The following is a 22,012-nucleotide window of genomic DNA, read 5'->3' on the forward strand; positions in this document are numbered from 1 at the left end:
TCCTCCAGCATTTTGTGTGTGTTTGGGATGAAGGGAGCTGTTCCAGTTGGACAGGCTCTGCTTGAACCATAATGAGACCAGGATGCTGGCAAATACAGAACTAGAGCTGTGGATAGGACTTTAAATAGTAGGAGCTTGGATTCAACAGCTTGTAAAAGTAGGGATAAAAGGGAAGGAGATTGCAGGAGAGATTGTGGAAGTCCCCAGAATGAAAAATAAGACAAAGTTTAGAAAGGGATAAGAAGTAACTTCAGGCAACATGGAGACTAAACTGAAAAGGATGGCGAATGCAAGACTGAAAATGTTGTATTTGAATCGTGCAGTGTATGTAAGGTAAATGATCTTGTAGTGCAGTTAGAAATTGGCTTGTATGACATTGTGGGCATCACAGAACTGTGGTTGAAAAAAGATCACAGACGGAAGCTTAATACCTAAGATTATTTATCATATGACAGGCAGATGGCCAAAGTAGGTGGAGTGGCTCTGTTAGTTTAAAATAAAATGAAATCAAATCCTTAGGAAAAAGTGACATAGAGTCAGAAGATATAGAATCCTTGTAGGTGGAGTTGAGTTGGGAAACTGCAAGGGTAAAAAGACCTTGATGGGAGTTCGATACAGGCCACCAAACAGTAGCTAGCTATGATGTGGAGAACAAAGTACAACAGGAGATAGAAAAGACATGTAAAAAGGGCAATGTTACAATGGGCATGGAGAATTTCAAAATGTAGGTAGATTGGGAAAATGAGGTTAGTGTTAAATCCCAAGAGAAGAAATTTGTAGAATGCCTAAGAGATGGCTTTTTAGAGAAGGCATTTGTGGATCAGGTGTTGTGTAATGAACAAGATTTGATGAGGGAGTGTAAGGTAAAAAAGCCCTTAGGAGGTAATGATCATATGTAGCTTGAGAGGGAGAAGCTAAAATCGTGTATTGGTCGAAAGGGAACTAAGAGGCAGGAAAGAGGAGCTGTCCAAGTTGATTGATAGGTGATACCAGCAGGAATGACGGTAATGCAAAATGACATTCTTCAGGAACAAAAAAAAGAGTGAAACCTCCCTAGATTCCATCATTTCAGTCCTTTACCACCAACTGATTTCTCCAAATTGTAATTTTAAAGTGACATTGTTGAATCTAAGGAATGAATCAGAAATGAGAGCATTTGCTTACACTGGCTTGGTTGCAAGGTATGTTTAAGAATTCAGAAGCACAAACAGCTTCTTTCATAAAGTGTAACATAAATATGATGATAGATGTTCTGCCTGGCAGCCCATATCGAAACAAGTGATTTGTGGTTTTGAAGAACATAATGTCCTGTGGAGGGGTTTTATTAAAATCCCATTCACCAGAACTTCAAAGGATTAAACAAGTAATGATTAGATTAGGCATCAGAAGGAAACAAACAAGGTCTATATTCTATATTCAAGAGGATAGTATGCCTGACATATTACCTGTCATTTTAAAGGGCCATTTTTCAGCTTTATTGTCCAGTCAGGTATGAATCGTACACATAAGTTATGAAAAATCTGGACAGTAAAGTGTGATGTGCAACAGCCACTGCAGAAGTCATTGCTAAAGCAGCAGATAACACATTTGCGTGATATTATTCTGTCTATGTATCCTTCAGAAGAAGGTAGTATCTGAACACTTAGAAAGTTGTCAGTAATTTTGAGAAAGAAAAACTGTTCATTAAATGTATTGGAATTCTTTGAGGATGTAACTAGCAAGGAACTGGTGGCTAAAGTCTGTATAGATTTCCAAAGGACATTTGATAAGATGCCACGTAAAAATTTTCTGCAAAAAAAAAAGTGTAATTGTGTTGAGGTTAATGAAGTATGGAAGGAGAATTCGTTAAGTGATAAAAAGTGGAAAGGGGTCAGTGGGTTAAATTCTGTACTTATTTTTAAGATGAAAAATTCACTATAATGTCTTCTTGGTTTACTAAAGATTCAGACATTGGGAAAGTAAGTTGTGAGCATAAATTTATGGAGGGATGATGGTAAAGTGACTAAATTACCAGAGTAGTAGGCTAACAGTGCAGAAATACAAGTTTAAATCCCACATGACCACTGTGGAAGTTAAATAATTTAATAACCTTGAACTCCAAAGAAAACTAGTAATCTCTGGTAATAGTGAAACTTGAGTTAATTCAGAATCAGATTTATTATAGCAACACCCATCAAAGTTGCTGGTGAATGCAGCAGGCCAGGCAGCATCTCTAGGAAGAGGAACAGTCAATTTTGCCTGTGATTAGGCTAGGGTTAAATCAGTGGGTTGCTGGGCAGTGATTTTTGCCTGGCCTGCTGCATTGACTGTACCTCTTCCTAGAGATGCTGCCTGGCCTGCTGCGTTCACCAGCAACTTTGATGGGTGTTGCTTGAATTTCTAGCATCTGCAGAATTCCTTGTGTTCAGATTTATTATAGTTGACTTACATGGTATGAAATTTGTGAGGTGGTAAAGTTAAAATCTATGAGTATCCTGGGGGGGAATGTTCCAGTGGTCAAACAAAGGTTGATGAGTATGCTTTGTGGAGGTTAATTATCTCAACCCTAAGACATTGTATTAGATGTTTTTCTGCAGTATCATAGACCTAAACATTTTTGGCTGTTTCATCAGAGAACGTCCTTGAATCATAAGGTCAGACCTGCGGATGGTCACTGATATTTGTGCAATATTCAATTGCACTCACACCTTCTTAGCAATTGGAGCAGTCCATGCCTGCATATAACAAGAGCCAGACAACATGCAGGTATGTACTGATGAGTGGTAACATTTGTGCCATTAAAATGCTAGTCAAGGATGTTCTCCAACAAGAGAGAATCTAAACGCTTGCCCTCAGTTTTCAGTGGTGATACTTTTGATGAATCTCCATTATCCACAGTGTCACCATTAACCAGCAACTCAACTGAACAAGTATTGCAGCTGCAGGAACATGTCAGAGGTTCAGTATCCTATTGTAAGTAACCCAAACCCTGACACCCTCTACCTTCATGAGGCACAAATCAGGAGCCTAATAGAATAATCTCCATTTGCCTGAATGGATGTGTTCCAACAACACTAAAAAAAAGTGCAGCACAATCTTGGAGAAAGAAACACAAAGGCAACCCATCAGTCACCCAAAATGTTAATTCCACCAGTATCTGCCACCTGGAGTATGTGCCACCTACAAAAGGCACTGCAGTCACGTGCCAAATTTACTTCAACAGCACTTCCCTCACCAGTAAGTCCACAGGATAAATAAGTAACTAAGTAATTAGACATACAAGAGAGGATCAGAAACAGACGACTCAGCCCATTAAACCTGTTGTACCATTTATTTATTAGACTATAGCACAGAACAGGCCTGTCTGGCTCACTGAGCCATGTAGCCCAGCAAACCACTGATTTAACCCTAGCCTACTCACAGGACAATTTACAATGACCAATGACCCTACTGACCGGTACATCTTTGGCCTGTGGGAGGAAGCTGGAACATCTGAAGGAAAGCCATGCGTGCGCAGGGAAAACGTACAGATTTCCTTACAGAGAACATTGGAATCAAACTCTGAACTCAGTGCGCCCTGAAATGCGATAGCATTAAGCTACCTGCTACGTTACCCACCATGATCTAATTGTAACTACCTGCCTGCCTTGCAATACTCTTTCACTTCCTTGGTTATCAGTATTTACCAACTTCTGCCTTGGGCAAATAAGATAGTTTCAAAGATTCATGACCTGAGATGAAATTCTGCCTTGTCTGGCTTCAGTTGTATTCTCTTATTATTAAATAGTGACTCCCAGGCGAGTTTCTCCCATGGGAAACATTGACCCTCCAAGTCCTCTGCAATCTTGCATCTTTCTAACATCTTCACACACTGACTTAAATTCCAGCTAGTACAAGCCTAGGCTGCCCACTCCTGTAATACTGGTGTGTACAATGCTCCAGACGTACTCTCATAAACACTGACTCTTAACGGGAGTATCACTTAGAATTGATATTTAGGAGACCATGTCTAGAGCATCAGACCATGTGTAGGCTCCTATCATTCATCAGCGATTGTCTCAGCAACAGCATTATGCATGTAGCTTCCCCAGAAAATCCACAGCAGTTCAAGAAGGTGGTTCAGCACTACCTCCCGTGTGTATTAAGTGTGGTAATGCACAGATCTTGACAGGTATAAATGGGGTAAATGATGAGCAAAATTAAGGTGGATGGCATACAATTGGGGAAGTGTGAGTTCTGCTTCTTGGTCGGAAGAATAAAAAAGGGACATTCTTTAAGTGGGGAGAAAATATTAAATGCTAGTGCTCAGAGAGAAAAACATAAAGGTAGTATTCAGAATTGACAAATTACTTACAAGGTAGATGGAATTTTGCCTGCATTGCCAGAAGAATAGAGTAGATTAAGGCAATTTTGCCACAGTGGTATATGGAGTAGTCACCTTTATTCGCTGTATTATGGACTGCCTCAAATGTTTAGTACCTGTAAATACTTTGTTAGATATGGAGAACCAAAACCAGAGGCAGTATTCCTGATACGCCCTCACGCAAGCCTTGTAAAATTGTAACAAAACCTCCCTGTTCTTAAACTCTGAACCTTTAGCAATGAAAGGCAATATTTTGCTTTGTTCATAATAACTCATCTTACCTGAAGACTGCATAGGTTGGGATCTAGAACAAAAACAGAGGATTAGGATTTAGAAGGAAAACAGGTGTCCGGAAGAACTCGGCAGATCGAGCAATGTCAGTGGAGACAAACGATGCAGGGTCTCAATGCTAAAGGATGGCTTACACCTTAGCAGCTACTTGACCTGTCCGACATTTTGTTTTTGTACTTGTTGGACCTGCCCACTAACCTTTTGTTATTCAGGTACTGGAACACTTCTAAACTGCTATAAGTAAAATTCATGGTGGATTATAGCTAAACTAATAAAAAGCATTAACCTATACATTTAAATGATGAAGTAGATTAAATTAGTGTTTCAGAAGTGTAATTATGCTTCTAGAAATATGTAGGTTCACTGGAAGACAAGGTAAGAACTTGGAATTGAAGGATGATGGTGAAACGGGAACTCTGCTTTCTCAAAAGTGACTTTGCCTCAATAAGCATTATTTCTAATTTGCATTTTTATCTTTATTTCCAATACCTGTAATATTTTGATTTTATTTCAGAAATACACTTTTAAAAATGCACAATGCTGTAATCTCAGTTATGCTTCTGGACGTTGGGCTTACTAACAATTACACAGTAAGCTGAGTGAATCAGTGCAGCAATACATGCAATTAGCGGAAAGGGCCAGCACTGCTTTCTTATGCAGTTTGATATTCCTTTCATTTGCTTCAGGAATGCAAACATCACAAGAGGGTGGTGTGTGGAAGCAATGCGAAGACTTATCGTAACCACTGTGAGCTTCATCGTGATGCATGTCTGACTGGGATGAAGATCCAGGTCTCTCATGATGGGCATTGTGAAGGTAAATCTGAGACTGTTTTGTTAAACATTGAATAATGTCACCTGATGATAACTTGTGTATTTCTCCTTTCACCAATTGCCCACGCTCCCCTCCTATCAGATCCTTTCCTCTCCAGCCCTTGACCTTTCCCACCTAACTGGCTTTACCTATCACCTTCCAGTTAGCGTATTTCCTCTCCAACCACCTTTTTATTCAGGCATCTCTTCCCCCAACCCCCTCCCTCCCCACTTGCTTCGCAGTCCCAATGAAGCCGCTCAGCCGGAAATATCAATTTATTTATTTTGTAATTTTTTGAGTTTTTTTTTTCTCTTTTCCATAGATGCTGCCTAACCTGCTGCATTTTGTGTGTCTTACTTATACATTCCTTGTGTTTCCTTTTCAGAAAAAAAGAATGACAAAGCAACAGCCAGCAGTCCAGGTGTGGGATAAGTAAATGAGTTCAGTAATTGTGGGGTTTTGATGTCTGCATGTATGATTATCTGTACACTGAGCTATGACTTTAATCATGTTATGGCATCTGTTAATTATAGTGAGTGGAGAGGAAAACAATTATGTTGCTTCATTTCAAGTCAAGTTGTTCAAATACGACCATAGAACCAACCTGAGAACTTAGAATATGGATAGTCTCTTCAGATTCCAGTAATAGAGTTATTGCCCTGCCTTGGGAATGTCACCTAGTTATATTTTCCGTATAAACAATCTAGATATCCTTAGTTCAGTAAGACTGGAGTATTTAGATATCTTGATTCTCTAACTGGATAGTTGTCATTAATGTCCTCAACATGGGATGGAAGAATGTTCATTTAAAAGGATGAATACATTTTGCAGTCATGTGTCCTACGATGGCGTAAGTCATATCATCATTCACGCACCTGGAGCAGCAGATTGGCGTAACATGAAAAAACAGCACCAGAGGGTTTTATTAACAGGTCCAATTTCTGGCAGCTGCTGAAAGTTATGCAACATCCATCCTTACATTCAAATCAGCTGTATTTTGTGAGCATTATGTGCTCCTGCTGGCTTGTCTCAGTGTCAGTGGAAAACTGACGAACCCCCTGCATTGCAGAAGTCTTAAGCTTTGCCTGTAAGATCCTGGCTGTGTCCATTGGGTTTCATAGAAACCTGCTGAGACTCCCCAGTATTTATGCAACAGGTTTGGCTCGCCAATCCAGCTACAGATTAGACCCATCAGCCGTTTCCATGGAAATGATGGCTAGCTTTGCGAATATGAGAAGAATTTCTTCCTGCTGAGCCATGTGTGGAAAGCTTGTTGTAATAATTAAAGCTCATACTAGCTTTTATACCTATTGACACAACATTCTGTTGACTTCCAACAAGCTTTAAGAAGTTTGTTGTGGATACAAAATAAAAAGTTACATTATTAGTGTCACTCATCTAATTATGGTGGCTCCAGTTATTTCATTATTCTGCAAAGTTGAAAGAAAAAGAAATATGAGAAGGCTTCTTTGTTTTGGATTCCAACATTATATGATTGTTATGATGTAACATTTGAAATACTTAATTATGTTTTATTATGTTATTGCAATTATACAAGAAACAGCAATGTTGCATTATTATAAGTACAGATTAGAATTAAGGGGAAGGGACGAGTCTGTGGAAAAAATTCACCCGAGGACAAAATGGGTTTTTAAAATCATGCTGATACCTTTCCTCAAACTATTTTGCTATTAGCTGACTTTATGGCAGTGGTCCCCAACCACCGGGCCGCAGAGCATGTGCTACCGGGACGCAGGGAAGCGATATGATTTGGTGATATGATTCAGCTGCACCGTTCCTCATTCCCTGTCACGGCCACTGATCAGCCATTATGCACGCGAGGTCGTGACCCGTGCGTCATCCGTGTCAGGGTGGGAAGGAGATCAACTCCTCGAGCTTGTAAATGACGACGAGGTGAAAAGTCTGTTTGACATAATATCTCTGTCGGCATTTTGGATCAAAGTCAAGGCTAAATATCCTGAGATAGCTACAAAAGCACTGAAAACGTTGCTTTCATTTCCAACATTTTTCTGCGAAGCGGAGTTTCCTGCAATGAATGCAACGAAAACTAAATTGTGGAATAGACTGGACATAAGGAACCCCCTTCGAGTATCGCTGTCTCCCATCACCCCTCGATAGGACCATGTTGTTGCAGGGAAACAAACCCAGGGCTCCCACTGATTCAGCGATATTGGTGTGTTGCAATGATTTTATATATTTATACGGGGAAAATATGTGCTGTGTGTTTAATATCCAAATGTTACTTAAAATGTTATGATGCTATTGACTTATAAGTGACCCTATAACAATTACAGCATGGAAACAGGCGATCTCGGCCCTTCTAGTCCGTGCCGAACGCTGCTCTCACCTAGTCCCACCGACCTGCACTCAGCCCATAACCCTCCATTCCTTTCCTGTCCATATACCTATCCAATTTTTCTTTAAATGATAATATCGAACCTGCCTCTACCACTTCTACTGGAAGTTCGTTCAACACTTCAAGCTCCCCTGATAATTGACTTATCACTGTATTCATGCGAGGAAAATATGCGCTGTGTGTTTAATATTAAATTCGTTAGATAAGCTCTTTTAGAAACAAAATTGAGTGTATTACCCACTTATCGCCTATATTCCAGTAGTGATTAACACCCACCCCCACGAACAGAATCACCAAAAAGGATTTGCTCGCGGGGGTGGGTGAGGCGGGAATCGGCATCACGATGCGCATGCGCACTGGTGCCCGCGCAAGGCTTCATGGTCATTGTAGTCTTTTTGGGTAAACAACGCATTTGACTGCTACTCTTGTCCGTTGGCAACCCTACCCCCCCGGTCCGCAACGCAGAAAAGGTTGGGGACCCCTGCTTTATGGGATCAACCCTTCAGGTGTTCCAGTAAAATTATCTTTTGATCTTTGTGACATTTAGAGTGAAGTCTCGAGATGATCCAAAAACTGCTTTTTTAAGTCCAGAGTACAATAGATTTTTTTTTAACACACTGGGCTATAAGTCAATCCTGCACGTAAAGATTACTGATATCAGATTGAAGTATGAAGTAATCTGTAGATTTTATGGTATTCTAGATGTTCCACTGGGATGATAGTTTTTTTTTATTGAACAGACCTACTGAACAATGTAAAATGATTTCTCTTCTAGTTGTTTGCTATCAGTCAGATCGGGATGAGCTTCGACGCCATGTCGTGGAATGGCTGGAGACAGAAATTGTTCCTGACGGCTGGTTCTCCAAGGGCACCAACTATACAAACATTCTGAATAAATACTTCAAGGTAGGGGTGGCCTTATCTGCAATACAACAAAAGTAAAGCTGAGAATTTGGTTATCACTATAAGCATGAGTTCTGAAGTGTTAGGGAATAAAGAGGCACAAGGCGTAGCCACAGGGAATAGTATAAAAGGAGCATGGAAGTTCTACCTGGTTGTTTATTCTAATACAGAGAGGCATGGGAGGCCTACTCAAGTTCCTTGGGAGGGAATTTTGCTTAAGCAGAACCTTGAAGGTAGTAATCTCTGGATTAGTCCATGTTCTGTGTATCAGTGAGTAAAGAATTAGGGGAGATGATTATTTTATGCTGTAAGAGAAGGTTTAAACTCTTGGCTGAAGGATGGTCACAGAAGTATAACCTGGAAAAGAAGCAAAAAAAATTCAGGAAAGCTAAAAAGCACCAGGTGAAGGAATAATAAGCTTTAATTCAGGATCAAGCCAAGAGAAAATACCAAAGATTGGAGAGAAGTTTGCACTGCATGTATGTAAGCACAAAAAACATATCAGACAATATTGAAGTCCAGTTAATCACTAGTGATTATAATTTGTGAGAGTAAGAGACTTGGGGGAAAAAAATGTTAAAAATAGGTTCTAGGCACAGGGCAGCTGATGCATCTGCCAGAGCGAGTTTTGTAATTGAAAGCTGATGGGTATGAACTCTGCAATGGAATTCACTCTGTTAAATCATAAAGGATGAAGTGAAAGAATTTGGATGTACATGTGTTTGTACTGTGAGCACTGGCAACATGAAGGAGAAGCAAGAATTAATGCGTATGTACAGTCAGTGTCTGGAACAGTGTAGACAGCAGGTTTTCTATCCGTGTTTGGGACTTTATATTTAAATACTGAATTCCATTCTGTTTTTGCTGGGTGGTTTTGAATTTTTTTTTGGACTCGTAAAGAGTAAATTTCAAGTGATGATGATTACATGTATGTTTGAAAAGCAAAAAGAAATTAGTGTGGATGTGGGGAAAATGTAGGAAAGAAATGTTTGTATTCATGTAATGGATTGAAGATGTTATTTGGACCAATTTTCCTAAGAAATACTTAACAGTTCCATGCAGAACCCCCATGTATGTTAAGAAGACCCAGACTTCCTTAGGGATGCTGAGTGGCATGCTGTGAACTATGCTCTAATGATAAAATCCAGCGCCAATACCCTGCAATTATCCAGCAGCTATTCAGCAATTTACATTCACTTCATTGGAGAAGAATAGCTGCAATGAAAACAAACCAAATTTCTCATTTGACTTTTAAGTGTTTTATTTTTAATTTTTCAAATACTTTTTGAATGACTGGATCTTTCAACCGTGTTTGATATCTGACGTAAGTTATAGGACAGAGCTTGGCTACTTCACAAAGATTTTTTTTTTGCATAGGCACAGGAATCATTCACGTCTTGCACGTGTTATTTGTAACTAGAAACCCTGTACTGCAGAGAACCTCACTTCCTAGGTCGGAGCTGACTTTGTGCAGGAAGTTTGAAGATACTTAAAAGACAAATGTAGATGTGGCAGAAGGGTGAACAATTGACAGAGGTGGCTTACTCCTCCCGAGAGATTACGGGGCAATATTTTGTAATACATATTCATTGGTGTGGAGAATATTGCAAGAATTTGTATCTTCAGCTACTTTGCTTGTAAGTTTTCTAGTCTAAGAGAATATATTTCTATACACAAGGGACTTAAGTTTGCTTTCATTAAGTTAACACTCACTGCATATGAAAGTCAAATTCGCGGCTTGACTTCCGGGTCATCAAAGGAATGGCGGCGTAAGGAAAAGGTCTCTCGACGAAAAAGAAGGTAAACTGCCCCATAATCGAATTTAGACAAATACTTAATATTGCATAACTATATTAATAAAAGGGGCAAGGATGATGTCTAAGAACAAGATTAAAAAGTCGCTCCGAAGGCTGATAAACATAAAGAGACGCAGCAAGGCGACGGGCCTAGCTCCCCCACGGCAAGCCAGGACGGAGATAATGAGGGGGAATCGGTGACTCTGTCCTTGATTCTCGGAGAGATTCGCGAGTTCCGACAAGATAACAGCAAATAGCTGGAAGATATTAAAGGAGAAATAGTAAAAACAAACTCGCGGATAGATGAAGCCGAAGCGAGGATTGTTGGAATTGAAGAGAAGCTACAAAACGCAGAGGAGGTGATAGCAGAAATGCTGAAGCTGCAAGACCAGCTCCAGTGTAAACTAATAGATCAAGAAGGCCGCTCGAGAAGGGAAAATGTGAGGATTTACGGAGTTCCCGAAGGAACTGAAGGTAAACCCGGATTGATGATTCCCTTCGTGGAGAAGCTACTTAGAGAGAACCTTGATATACCGGCCGCGAAAGACCTACAGATAGAAAGAGCTCATTGCGCGTTGGCACCAGAGCCTCCAGCAGGTGCCCAGCCCAGATCGATTCTGGTCAGATTTTTCAGTTACAGAACAAAGGAAGAGGTGCTTAAAAGGGCATGGCAAAAGAAAGGTTTCATGTGGAACAACTGTAAAATCAGTTTAGACCACGACTACGCACCAGGGATTCTTGCCAGACGGAAGGAATATACGGAAACACGGAGAGTCCTGAAGGAAAACAACATCAGATTCCAGACCCTGTATCCAGCTCGGCTGAGAGTCTTTTACGACGAAGGGACAAAAACTTACGCTACGGTGGAGGAGGCAACATTGGACCTGGCGGACCGGGGTCTACCTATTAAAGTTATCACCCAACCGGAGTCGCTACTGGAGAGGATTCGGCAGAAGTCGTGGCAGTTAGTGCGGCGAGGACGCTCCACACGAACCAGAGTGTCAAACTACAAGGAAAAGCTGCAAATATTCAGATGCGAATGTACAGAGAACACAGATTAATTAAGAGAAATGACTGAAAAGAGCAAATCGGACTTAAAGGTAAAATGAAAACTGGTAACTGAAAATAAACTAGATGGAATAACTTGAATGATAGCAATATGGTCAAGACATAAATAGGAGAAAATTCTCTATGATTATTCAAACTGCTGAGGGCCCTCTAACACAGGGTGAAGATAGAGGTTATCCCTCTGAACTGAGGCAGGTCGGTGCTCAGGCCTCACTGTGGGAAGTCGGGAAAAATTTTCAAATGTTGCACGTTCAAAAATGTCTAGGGTGTGGTTATATGTCTTGGTTTACTGTTGAGAAGGGATTGCTTACTGTTTGGTTAGAAAAGGAGAGTTTTTTTTTCTACTAGAGAAAAATGCAAACTGAATTGGTAAAAATAATTTCCTATAATGTTAATGGGGTTTTGAATCCAATTAAAAGAAATCAGATTATGTCTAAATTGAAAAAAGAGAGGGCACAAATAGCTTTCCTCCAGGAAACACATATGAGCCAATCTAAACATGGAAAATTAAAAAGAATGGGCTTTAAGCATGTATTTTATTCATCATATAAATTGAGTCACAAAAGAGGGGTAGCTACTTTAATATCAAGTACTCTTAATTATGAACATATTTCAGAGACTAGAGACAAAGAAGGACGGTTCGCAAAAATCACAGGAAGAATAGAAGGTACAGAAATAACATTGCTGAATGCTTATGCTCCTCCAGGTTGTGAGTGATCATTTTATAGACACATTTTTGACCTAATGGTCAGTTCTCAAGGGGTAGTAATTTGTGGAGGGGATTTTAATATTGGATTAAATCCTATATTAGATTCTTCAAGAATAGTTACTCAGAATAAACCTCTGACTCGGAAAGTGAATTCATTGATGGAGGAGTTGGGAATTATAGATGTCTGGAGGGAATTACACTCTACTAGTAAAGATTATACATATTACTCTTTCCCTCATTCAGCCTATTGAAGGATAGGCTATTTCTTTATCTTTAATACAGATAGACTCAGGATAAAAAACTGTAATATTGCAACAATTGATCTGTCGGATCATAGCCCAGTCTCTATGTCTCTAATCCTGGAAAGGAAAATGAGGAAAACACTATGGAGGCTAAACTCACATATACTCAATAACCCGAAAGTAATGGAGAGATTAAGGGGAGAAATCAAAGAATATCTAGACCTTAATGACACGGGAGAAACATCACCAGTGGGATACATTGAAAGCTGTACTGAGAGGGAAAATTATTTCCATTACCACTCACATGAAAAAAATCAATGCACAAAAATTAGCAGACCTTCAAGGAAAATTAAAACAACTTCAAGTTGTAGATAGCAACAAAAGTAATTCAAATCGAAAACAGGAAATTAGGAAATTGCAAAGTGAAATTGATGATATTTATACGTTGGAAACTCAAAGAAATTTTCTTTACCTGAGACAAAAGAATTATGAAGTAGGAGGTAAATCAACTAGATTATTAGCATATAAATTACGAAAACAACAAGCAGACAATACAATTCATAAAATAAAGAATCCAAAGACAAAGCTTGTGGAGAGTACAATAGGGAAAATTCAAGAGAGTTTTGAAACATATTATCGAGAGCTGTACTCCCAACCCCGGGCCCCCAATGAGCCCTATATAGACAGTGTATTGAATTTTTTAGATCTACCTAGACTTACAGATTTACAAAATGAAAGTTTATTAGAACCAGTAACTGTCAAAGAACTCAACGTGGCCATCTCTAGGTTAAAGGCTGGAAAGTCCCCAGGTTCTGATGGGTTTACCTCAGAGTGGTACAAGTCCTTGAAGACACAGTTAGCCCCATTACTACTTAACACCTTTAATTGGATCTTGCAGAGAGGAGAAACTCCACCTTCCTGGAGAGAAGCGATTATTTCAGTTATTCCTAAAGAGGGTAAAGATAAACTAGAATGTGGCAATTATCGGCCAATTAGTGTTCTTAACTTAGATTACAAACTACTTACATCTATAATTAGCGCGCAGATTGGAAAAGTTTTTACCTGGCCTAGTCCATTTAGACCAGACTGGATTTATTCAACAAAGACAAACACAGGACAACATAAGGAGAACTCTGCACATATTAGAACAGGTTAATAAGAACGAGACAGAGACAACGGTAGTAGGATTGGACGCTGAGAAAGCTTTTGATTCGGTTAGTTGGGCATTACTATACAGAGTGTTAGGAAGATTGGGCTTTCAAGAAAAGTTTATTAAAGTAATTCAGACTCTATATGACAGCCCTACAGCCCGAATTAAGATAAATGGGGACCTCTCTGACTCCTTCATCTTAGAGAGAGGCACTAGACAGGGATGCCCAATTTTTTCTCTCCTTTTTGCGCTATATATTGAACCGCTTGCCCAACTAATAAGACAGAGCGAAATCGTAAAAGGTATCAAGGTGGCAGGGATTGAACAGAAAGTGGCGTTATTCGCAGATGATGTTTTGGTCTATCTGAGTGAACCAGAAAAATCATTTATAGGATTGTTTACACTGTTGGATGACTTTGGGAAAATATCAGGTTATAAAATAAATGTAAAGAAAACGCAGGTTATGTCCCTAAATTATACACCATCCAAAAAATTGCAGGATACATATGATCTTAAGTGGGAAGCTAAATCATTAAAATATTTAGGAATAACCCTGCCGAAGGATCTTTCAACACTGTCACAGGTAAATTATGGGCCATTAATCTCAGAGATAAAAGCAGATATGCATAGATGGAATCTTATCCCCTTTTTAAGTTTAAATTCAAGGATAAATACTATAAAAATGAATATTCTTCCTCGGTTATTGTATCTTTTCCGTACTTTACCGGTGGAGGTGGATGATAATCAATTCAGGGAATGGGACAAACGGATTTCCCGCTTCATTAGGGAAGGAAGGAGGAGGTATGGTTCTTCCTTGCCTGAGAAATTATTTTTATGCCTCACAGATAACCCCTCTGTTATATTGGTGTAATAGGGAATATGAGGCTAGATGGAAGGAAATAGAATTTGGATTAGTTGACAGTTTTCCTCTTCAGGCCTCAATAGCTGACAAAGGACTGATGGCCCAGTTGGAAAAATTTAAAAACGCTTGGATAAATCTTACATTAAAAGTATGGCAGAAGGTGGTTAATTCATGTGGAATTAATAACATGTTAAAACTCTTTAGATGGTGTGCATATGATACCGAATTCCTTCCCAACAGAGGAGATAAAAGATTTGAGCTATGGATAAAGAAAGGTCTTACAACCTACCTCTCATTTGTAGATAAAAGAGTATTACAAAGTTTCCAAATCCTGCAGGACAAACATGGCCTAGAACATAGTGACTTTTTTAGGTACCTTCAAGTACGAAACTATGTTAACCAGAGTTGTAGATATACAGACCTATCAACAGTAGAATTAGAATTTTTCAAGATTCTGAATTCGGCTTGCAGTTCAATACCTAGTAAATCAGTTTCTCGATTATATAATGCACTCTCCCATGCTAAAAATGTAAATACACTGTATATTAAAGAGAAGTGGGAGAAAGAAGCGGGGTTGGTACTTTCAGAGGAGGCTTGGGAGAAAATCTGCTGCTTTCAATGGTCCTCGACTAATTCTTTGACTTGGAGAGAACATTGTTGGAAAAACATTATAAGATACTTCAAGACCCCATATCAGGAAAAATATAAAGATACAAATGTGATGTGTTGGAGAAGGTGCGGCTCCAAGGAGGCAAATCATTTTCATATTTTTTGGGATTGCCCTAAATTAAGTCTATTTTGGGAAGGTATTCATAGAACATTAGTTAAGGTACCTAGGTCCCAGATACCTCTGAACTTTGAGACGCTCTATTTGGGGCATGTATAGTTTCTTGAACAGAAGGAAGATATAAAGTTGCTGCAGGCCCTCTTAGCGGCAAGTAAGAAATCAATCACTAGAAAATGGCTAAATCCAATACCACCTACATTAGAAGATTGGTACGAAATTATCTTGGAAATATTTAAAATGGAAAAGTTGACTTACTCCCTGAGAACTCAAAAAGAAAAATTTTATCAAATCTGGAATAAATGGATTGAATATATAACCTCAATGCGAGCAGACTTTAGATGACTCTCCTAATGATTTATACTGTTCTTCTCATCAACACAGTAATATTGCTAACGTAAGCACCCCTAGTCTAAATGTTTGTTTTTTTTTGTTTTCTTTTGGAAAATAGAGAATTAACACAAGTAAAGGGAAAGATTTTGGAAAGGGATAAAAAAATGAAAAAATTAAGTAAATAAGTACATAGGGATTGGATAATTATGTCTGTGGGCAGGAGCAAGCATGAACAAATTAGGATATAAACACCTACAATGGTTGATACATAGGCTTATATACAACATTTTGGACCAGTGGAAATGGTCCAGAAGGGTTATATGGAAACTATTATTACCATTTTTCTTAACAACTAATTCCATTACTTAGCCTAATAGGTTAGATTTACCACAGTACATAATTATCTATTTAAATGTTTATTTTCCTTTTATATCATCTCAATGTGTACTTAAGAATGTATAAATTATTGTAGTTTTATACATATAAAAAAATGGAAAAGGTTATATGTGTGAAAAAAGTACATGATATTTGTGAATTCCTTATCCAAATAAAAATAACATTTAAAAAAAAAAGAAAGTCAAATTCGCAGACTGCAAGATTAGGACATGACATCTGCTTGGCCTTCATAAGGGTCATTACTCAGGAAAGAGAAATGGGTTGCAGTTGGATTCTTAAATTGGCATTTAGGTCTCCCACCTGGAAAACTATCTTGAAAATTTGGAAGCTAAAAGAAAAAAAACTTACTATTCCATAGATGCACACAATGTGCATTTCAAGAAGTCTATATGAAGTACACGGGCACACCTGAAATTGATCTGTGGTGCTAGGATCCTTAACGTGAGCCAAAGTACTCAATGCCAAATTGTATTTTGAAGGTATGACATCCTGGGACATTACAGAGAACAAACTATATGTTGTATTGGAGCTGCTGTGGATTAGAATTTGTAACAGGAACAAAGTGGCAATTAACTTCTGGGCAATCAACAAATTAAATAGTTATAGTTGGATCATGTGGTGAAATTACTTTGGTACCAGGAGACTTTTAATATAAAAGAAACATTGCTTGGGGGTGTTGCTGGAACCCAGAGTTGATTGTCTTACATTCTATAGAGCCTCGTATCCACATCCCACAAAGTCACCTCCACTAACACACTTTTGAACGACAAAGTAATGCACAACGGCAGGCAGCTGGAATTAACAAGAAGTGATAGGCTGCCTCTGGGACCTAACTCCCAAAGTAATCAGGAAAGACCCTAATTCAGAGGGTCTATTACTGAGCATCATGATGGTGACCTCAAACCGACATTTTCTTCATTTCCCATCATTTTTTTAATTTTTGAGATGCGGATAATGTAATCACATACTTCTAGCTTACTTGTCCTTGGTTCCAGTATTAATGTTACTCTTTTCCATCCAGCCTAATAGGAGCCAGATACATGAATGTTTCTTACCACAATGACCCCAGCAGACATTGCCTGTGCAGTCCTTGCCAGTTCTGAGCTTGAAACCGTGGCTGCAGTAGGTGTCAGATATCTCTGTTGATGTGAAGGCATCTCAAGCTTTTGCTGAGGATTCCCTCAGCACTCTGGACAGATATAGTACTTGGATGATCATATATCTCTGACTTCCCTGTCCTTGGTTCCTATCCTTTTACTTTTCCAGACTAATAGGAGCCATATACATTAATGTTTCTTACCATAGTGACCCTAGTAGATGTTGGCAGTGCAGTCCTTGCCCGTTCTGAGCTTGAAACTATGGCTTGGGTATCTCTGAGGATGTGAAGGCATCTCAGACATCAGCTTTTGCTGAGGATTCCCTGAGCACTCTGGACGGATACAGTACTTGGATGGTGATGCAGTAGTAGGGCCACTTGTTCACAGATCCAGCTGCCCATCTTCAATCCTGAGCTCCCTTGTTGGCCTGTGTACATTTTTCATGTTATTGTGGGAGTTTTCCCTGCGTGCTGCAGTTCCCTCAAATTCTTCAGACAAACAGGTAGGTTGAGCAATTGGCCACTGTAAATTACCCGTAGTGAGGTGGTCTGTGGTAGAAACTGAGGAGGCAAGGGTTGGTGGGAATACCAGGAGAATAGAGTGGTAGTGTAGGATAGGTGTATAAAGAAACTCATGATAGACTGTGTCTCAAAGTAAATTTATTATCAAAGTACATATATATCATCATGTATAACCCTGAGATTCAGTTTCTTGGGGGCATACTCAATAAATCTATAGAAAAGTTACCATTACAGAATCAATGGAAGACTGCACCAACTAGGGCATTCAACCAGTGTGTAAAAGACAGCAAACTGTCCAATTACTAAAAGAAATAATAAATAAGTAATAAATATCAAGAACATGAGATGAAGAGTCCTTGAAGGTGGTTGTACAAACATTTCAATGATGGGCAAGTGAAACTGAGTGAAGTTATCCCCCTTTAGTTCAAGAGCCTGATGGTTGAGGAACCTGGTTGTTTCAGCCCTTAGTTTCCTTTACTACCTTCCTGATGGCAGTAGCGAGAAGAGAGCGTGTCCTGGGTGGTGGGCATCCCCAGTGATGGATGCTGCTTTCCTGCAAATGTGCTCTGTGTAGATGAGCTCAGTGGTGGGGAAGGCTTTACCCGTGATGGGCTGGGCTGTATCCACTGCTTTTCCGTAGGATTTTCCAGTCAAGGGCATTGGTGTTTCCATACCAGGCTGTGATGCAGCTGGTCAGTATATTCTCCCCTACACAGCTATTGAAGTTTGCCAAAGTTTAGATGCCATGCCGAATCTTTGCAAATTTCTAAAGAAGTAGAGGTGCTGCCGTGCTTTCTTTGTATTTGTACTTGTGTGCTGGGCCCAGGACGGGTCCAGCAAAATAATAACACCGAGGAATTTAAAGCTGCTGACCCTCTCCACCTCTGATCCTCCAGTGAGGTCTGGCTCATGGACCTCTGGTTTCCTTCTCCTGAAGTCAATAGTCAGCTCCTTAGTCTTGCTGATTTTGAGTAACAGGTTGTTGCTATGGCACCACTCAGCCAGAATAACTTTATTGATGTATACATTAGCATCCTGCTGAAAGCCTGCTCCCTCCTGTCAGCCAACAACTTCCTTTTAAAGCATCTTGGCCAGCTTTTGTGTCTTGCGCTCATTCTCCCTGCTCATGCTGTACTACAAAAGGAATGTCTACTAATCCACCCATGTCTAGGAGTAACCAGTTAATGGAGTGGCTTTGAAGTCTGGTCAAAGTTCTTCATGCTCCCTGAAGATTTCAGTAACACTGAAGTAGTACAGAAAATCAGCAAGTGTTTGCTGAGTTATGGCAACAGAAAGTAAAAGGAATGTAAAAGTATTGAAGCAAATGCATTCTTGTAAACTAACTGTCAGGTTTAATATTAGTTTAAGGAGATGACAGAGAAGTGGGTATCATGCTGGGCCTGTGGAGGAGATGACATTGCAGGTTATCAGCTGTAACTCTGATACTCTGCCAAACATCCACAGTGGCTGTCATACCTTTTGGACTATACCTGCATATTTGTACAGAACATAATGTTGTGTGGAACTAGTTAAACTACATTTTAAATGCATAGCTAAACCGATCCCTTCATTTTTTTTGCGCATTCATATGCCTGCCTGAAAGGTTGTTTTTTTTTATCACATTTGCTTCCAGTACCAGCCCTGGTAGTGCATTCCAGGCAGCCACCATTCTGTATATATAAACAAAATCTTTACAGCACATCTCCTTTGAATTTACCCCCCCCCCACCTTAAATGTATGCCTTCTGGTATTAGACGTTTGAATTGAATTGAATTGATTTACATTCTTCATATACATGAGGAGTAAAAATCTTTACATTATGTGTCCGTCCAAATGTGCAATGTGCAGTTTATAGTAATTTATAATAAATATTATGTACAACAGGATAGCAATATAACATAGAAATACAATTGTGTCAGCATGAATTAATCAGTCTGAAGGCCTGGTGGAAGAAGCTGTCCCAGAGCCTGTTGGTCCCGGCTTTTATGCTATGGTACCATTTCCCAGATGGTAGCAGCTCGAACAGTTTGTGGTTGGGATGACTCGGGTCCCCAATGATTCTTCGGGCCCCTTTTACACACCTGGCTCTGTAAATGTCCTGAATAGTGAGAAGTTCACATCTACAGATGAGCTGGGCTATCCACACCACTCTCTGCAGAGTCCTGTGATTGAGAGAAGTACAGTTCCCATACCAGGCAGTGATGCAGCCGGTCAGGATGCTCTCAATTGGGCCCCTACAGAAAGTTCTTAGAATATGGGGGCCCGTACCAAACTTCTTCAACCGTCTGAGGTGAAAGAGGCGCGATTGTGCCTTTTTCACCACACAGCCAATATGTACAGACCACATGAGATCCTCAGTGATGTTTATGCCGAGGAACTTAAAGCTGTTCACCCTCTCAACCCCAGGTCCATTGATGTCAATAGAGGCTAGCCTGTCTCCATTCCTCCTGTAGTCCACAACCACCTCCTTTGTTTTTGCGACATTGAGTGAGAGGTTGTTTTCTTGATGCCACTGTGTCAGGGTCATAACTTCTTCTCTGTAGGATGCCTCATTATTATTTGAGATTAGTCCAATCAGTGTAGTGTTGTCAGCAAATTTAATTAGCAGATTGGAGCTGTGGGTGGTGACAGTCATGAATATACAGAGAGTAAAGGAGGGGGCACCTGTGTTGAGGATCAGAGGGGCAGAGGTGAGGGAGCCCACTCTTACCACCTGCCGGCAATCTGACAGGAAGTCCAGGATCCAGCTACGCAAGGCAGGGTGAAGGCCGAGGTCTCTGAGCTTCTTGAGCCTGGAGGGAATTATGGTGTTGATGCTGAACTGTAGTCCAAGAACAGCATTCTCACATGAGCATCCCTGTTCTCCAGATGTGTAAGGATGGTGTGTAGATTTGTCGATCGGTTGTGTTGGTAGGCAAATTGTAGGGGGTCCAGTGTGGGCGGTAGCATGCTGCAGACGTAGTCCTTGACCAGCCTCTCAAAGCATTTGCTTATTATTCAGGTGAGTGCGACAGGACGCCAGTCGTTCAGGCGTGTTCGACCTTGAGAAGATACTGGCTATCTACTCTGCCTTTATCTTTCATCATTGTGTAAATTTCTCCCCTCAACCTTGGCCGCTGCAGCGAAAACAACACATCTGTCCAACTTCTCCTTAAAACATGTACTTCCTAATAAGAACATACAGACCAGGAGCAGGAGTAGGTCATCTGGCCCATCGAGCCTGCCCCGCCATTCAATAAGATCATGGCTGATCTGACCATGGACTCATCTCCACCTACCTGCTTTTTCCCATAACCCTTAATTCCCCTGCTATGCAAAAAAAAATCTAGGCAGTATCTTGTTAAACTTAGTCTGTACCCTCTTCAAAGCATCTACATCTTTCCCCTAATGAGGCGAGCAGAACTTTATCAATACTCCAGCATTTTATGAAGTGGAAGCATAACTTCTTACGTGGAGCTTAGAAAAATAGAGGGCTGTGGATAAAGCCTAGGTAGTTCTAAGGTAGGGACATGTTTGGCACAGCTTTGTGGGCGGAAGGGCCTGTATTGTGCTGTAGGTTTTCTATGTTCTTAACTCTTGAACTCAGTACCTTGACTAATATGGCAAGCATGTCATATACTTTCTTTACCACCCTATCAACCTTGCAGCCACTTTCTGGGAGCTATGGACTTGGATCCCAAAATCCCTCTGTACATCAACAGTGTTAAGACTCCTGCCATTACTGTATACTGTCACCTTACATTTAAAGATTTAATGCACCACTCCTGTGGATATTTTTAAACCATGTTCCCCAGAGGTCTTTCTCCTGCCAAACCAGCACATCTCTGCTCCTCTTCCTATATTACATATCAGTGCAGTTACAGCAACCAGAGATGCTGAGCTGCAGAACATATCATACACACAATGTAGATCATTTCCAATGGGATGGTTGATGACCTCCACCTTAATAAAATTAATGCAAATCTTTCAAGCTACAAGATCTATTAAATTGTCAAACCCCCCCTTTCAGCTGCTACAGGTACTTCATAAAATTGAATTTAATTATTTTTAATTTCACAGGGAAACTCCATCGGTGTTCTCAAGGGTTGTGGTGTTGGTGCAGGGGTTGGGCAGTAAGATAGAGAGTCGGAAATTTCAGCTTGCTGGTATTCCACAAACACATTTTAGATATGGTTTTGTTTTCAGCGTTATCTGTGGGTACAGCCAGATTTCAGAGAAGTGAAGTCTGGAAGATCAGGTTGATTTTAGCTGTGTGCTCCTTGACTACAGACGCCTCGAGTGCAAAAATACCGGAGCCCTGGCTGCCCTGTTTTAAGTTTACCGAGACT

At 40.1% G+C, this 22,012-nt stretch overlaps 1 protein-coding gene across 1 annotated transcript in view; it reads left to right on the forward strand.

Moving 5' to 3' along the window:
- fstl1b (follistatin-like 1b) overlaps positions 1 to 22,012 on the forward strand; it is a 124,265-nt gene that overhangs the window by 88,120 nt on the left and 14,133 nt on the right. The window contains exons 4-6 of the mRNA XM_072260288.1: positions 5,320 to 5,449; positions 5,832 to 5,867; positions 8,599 to 8,729. Of these exons, the coding sequence (XP_072116389.1) occupies positions 5,320 to 5,449; positions 5,832 to 5,867; positions 8,599 to 8,729 (297 nt within the window). The remainder of the gene's footprint in view (positions 1 to 5,319; positions 5,450 to 5,831; positions 5,868 to 8,598; positions 8,730 to 22,012) is intronic.

The sequence above is a fragment of the Mobula birostris genome, chromosome 6 (genome assembly GCF_030028105.1).
Source record: "Mobula birostris isolate sMobBir1 chromosome 6, sMobBir1.hap1, whole genome shotgun sequence".
NCBI classification, from domain to species: domain Eukaryota; kingdom Metazoa; phylum Chordata; class Chondrichthyes; order Myliobatiformes; family Myliobatidae; genus Mobula; species Mobula birostris.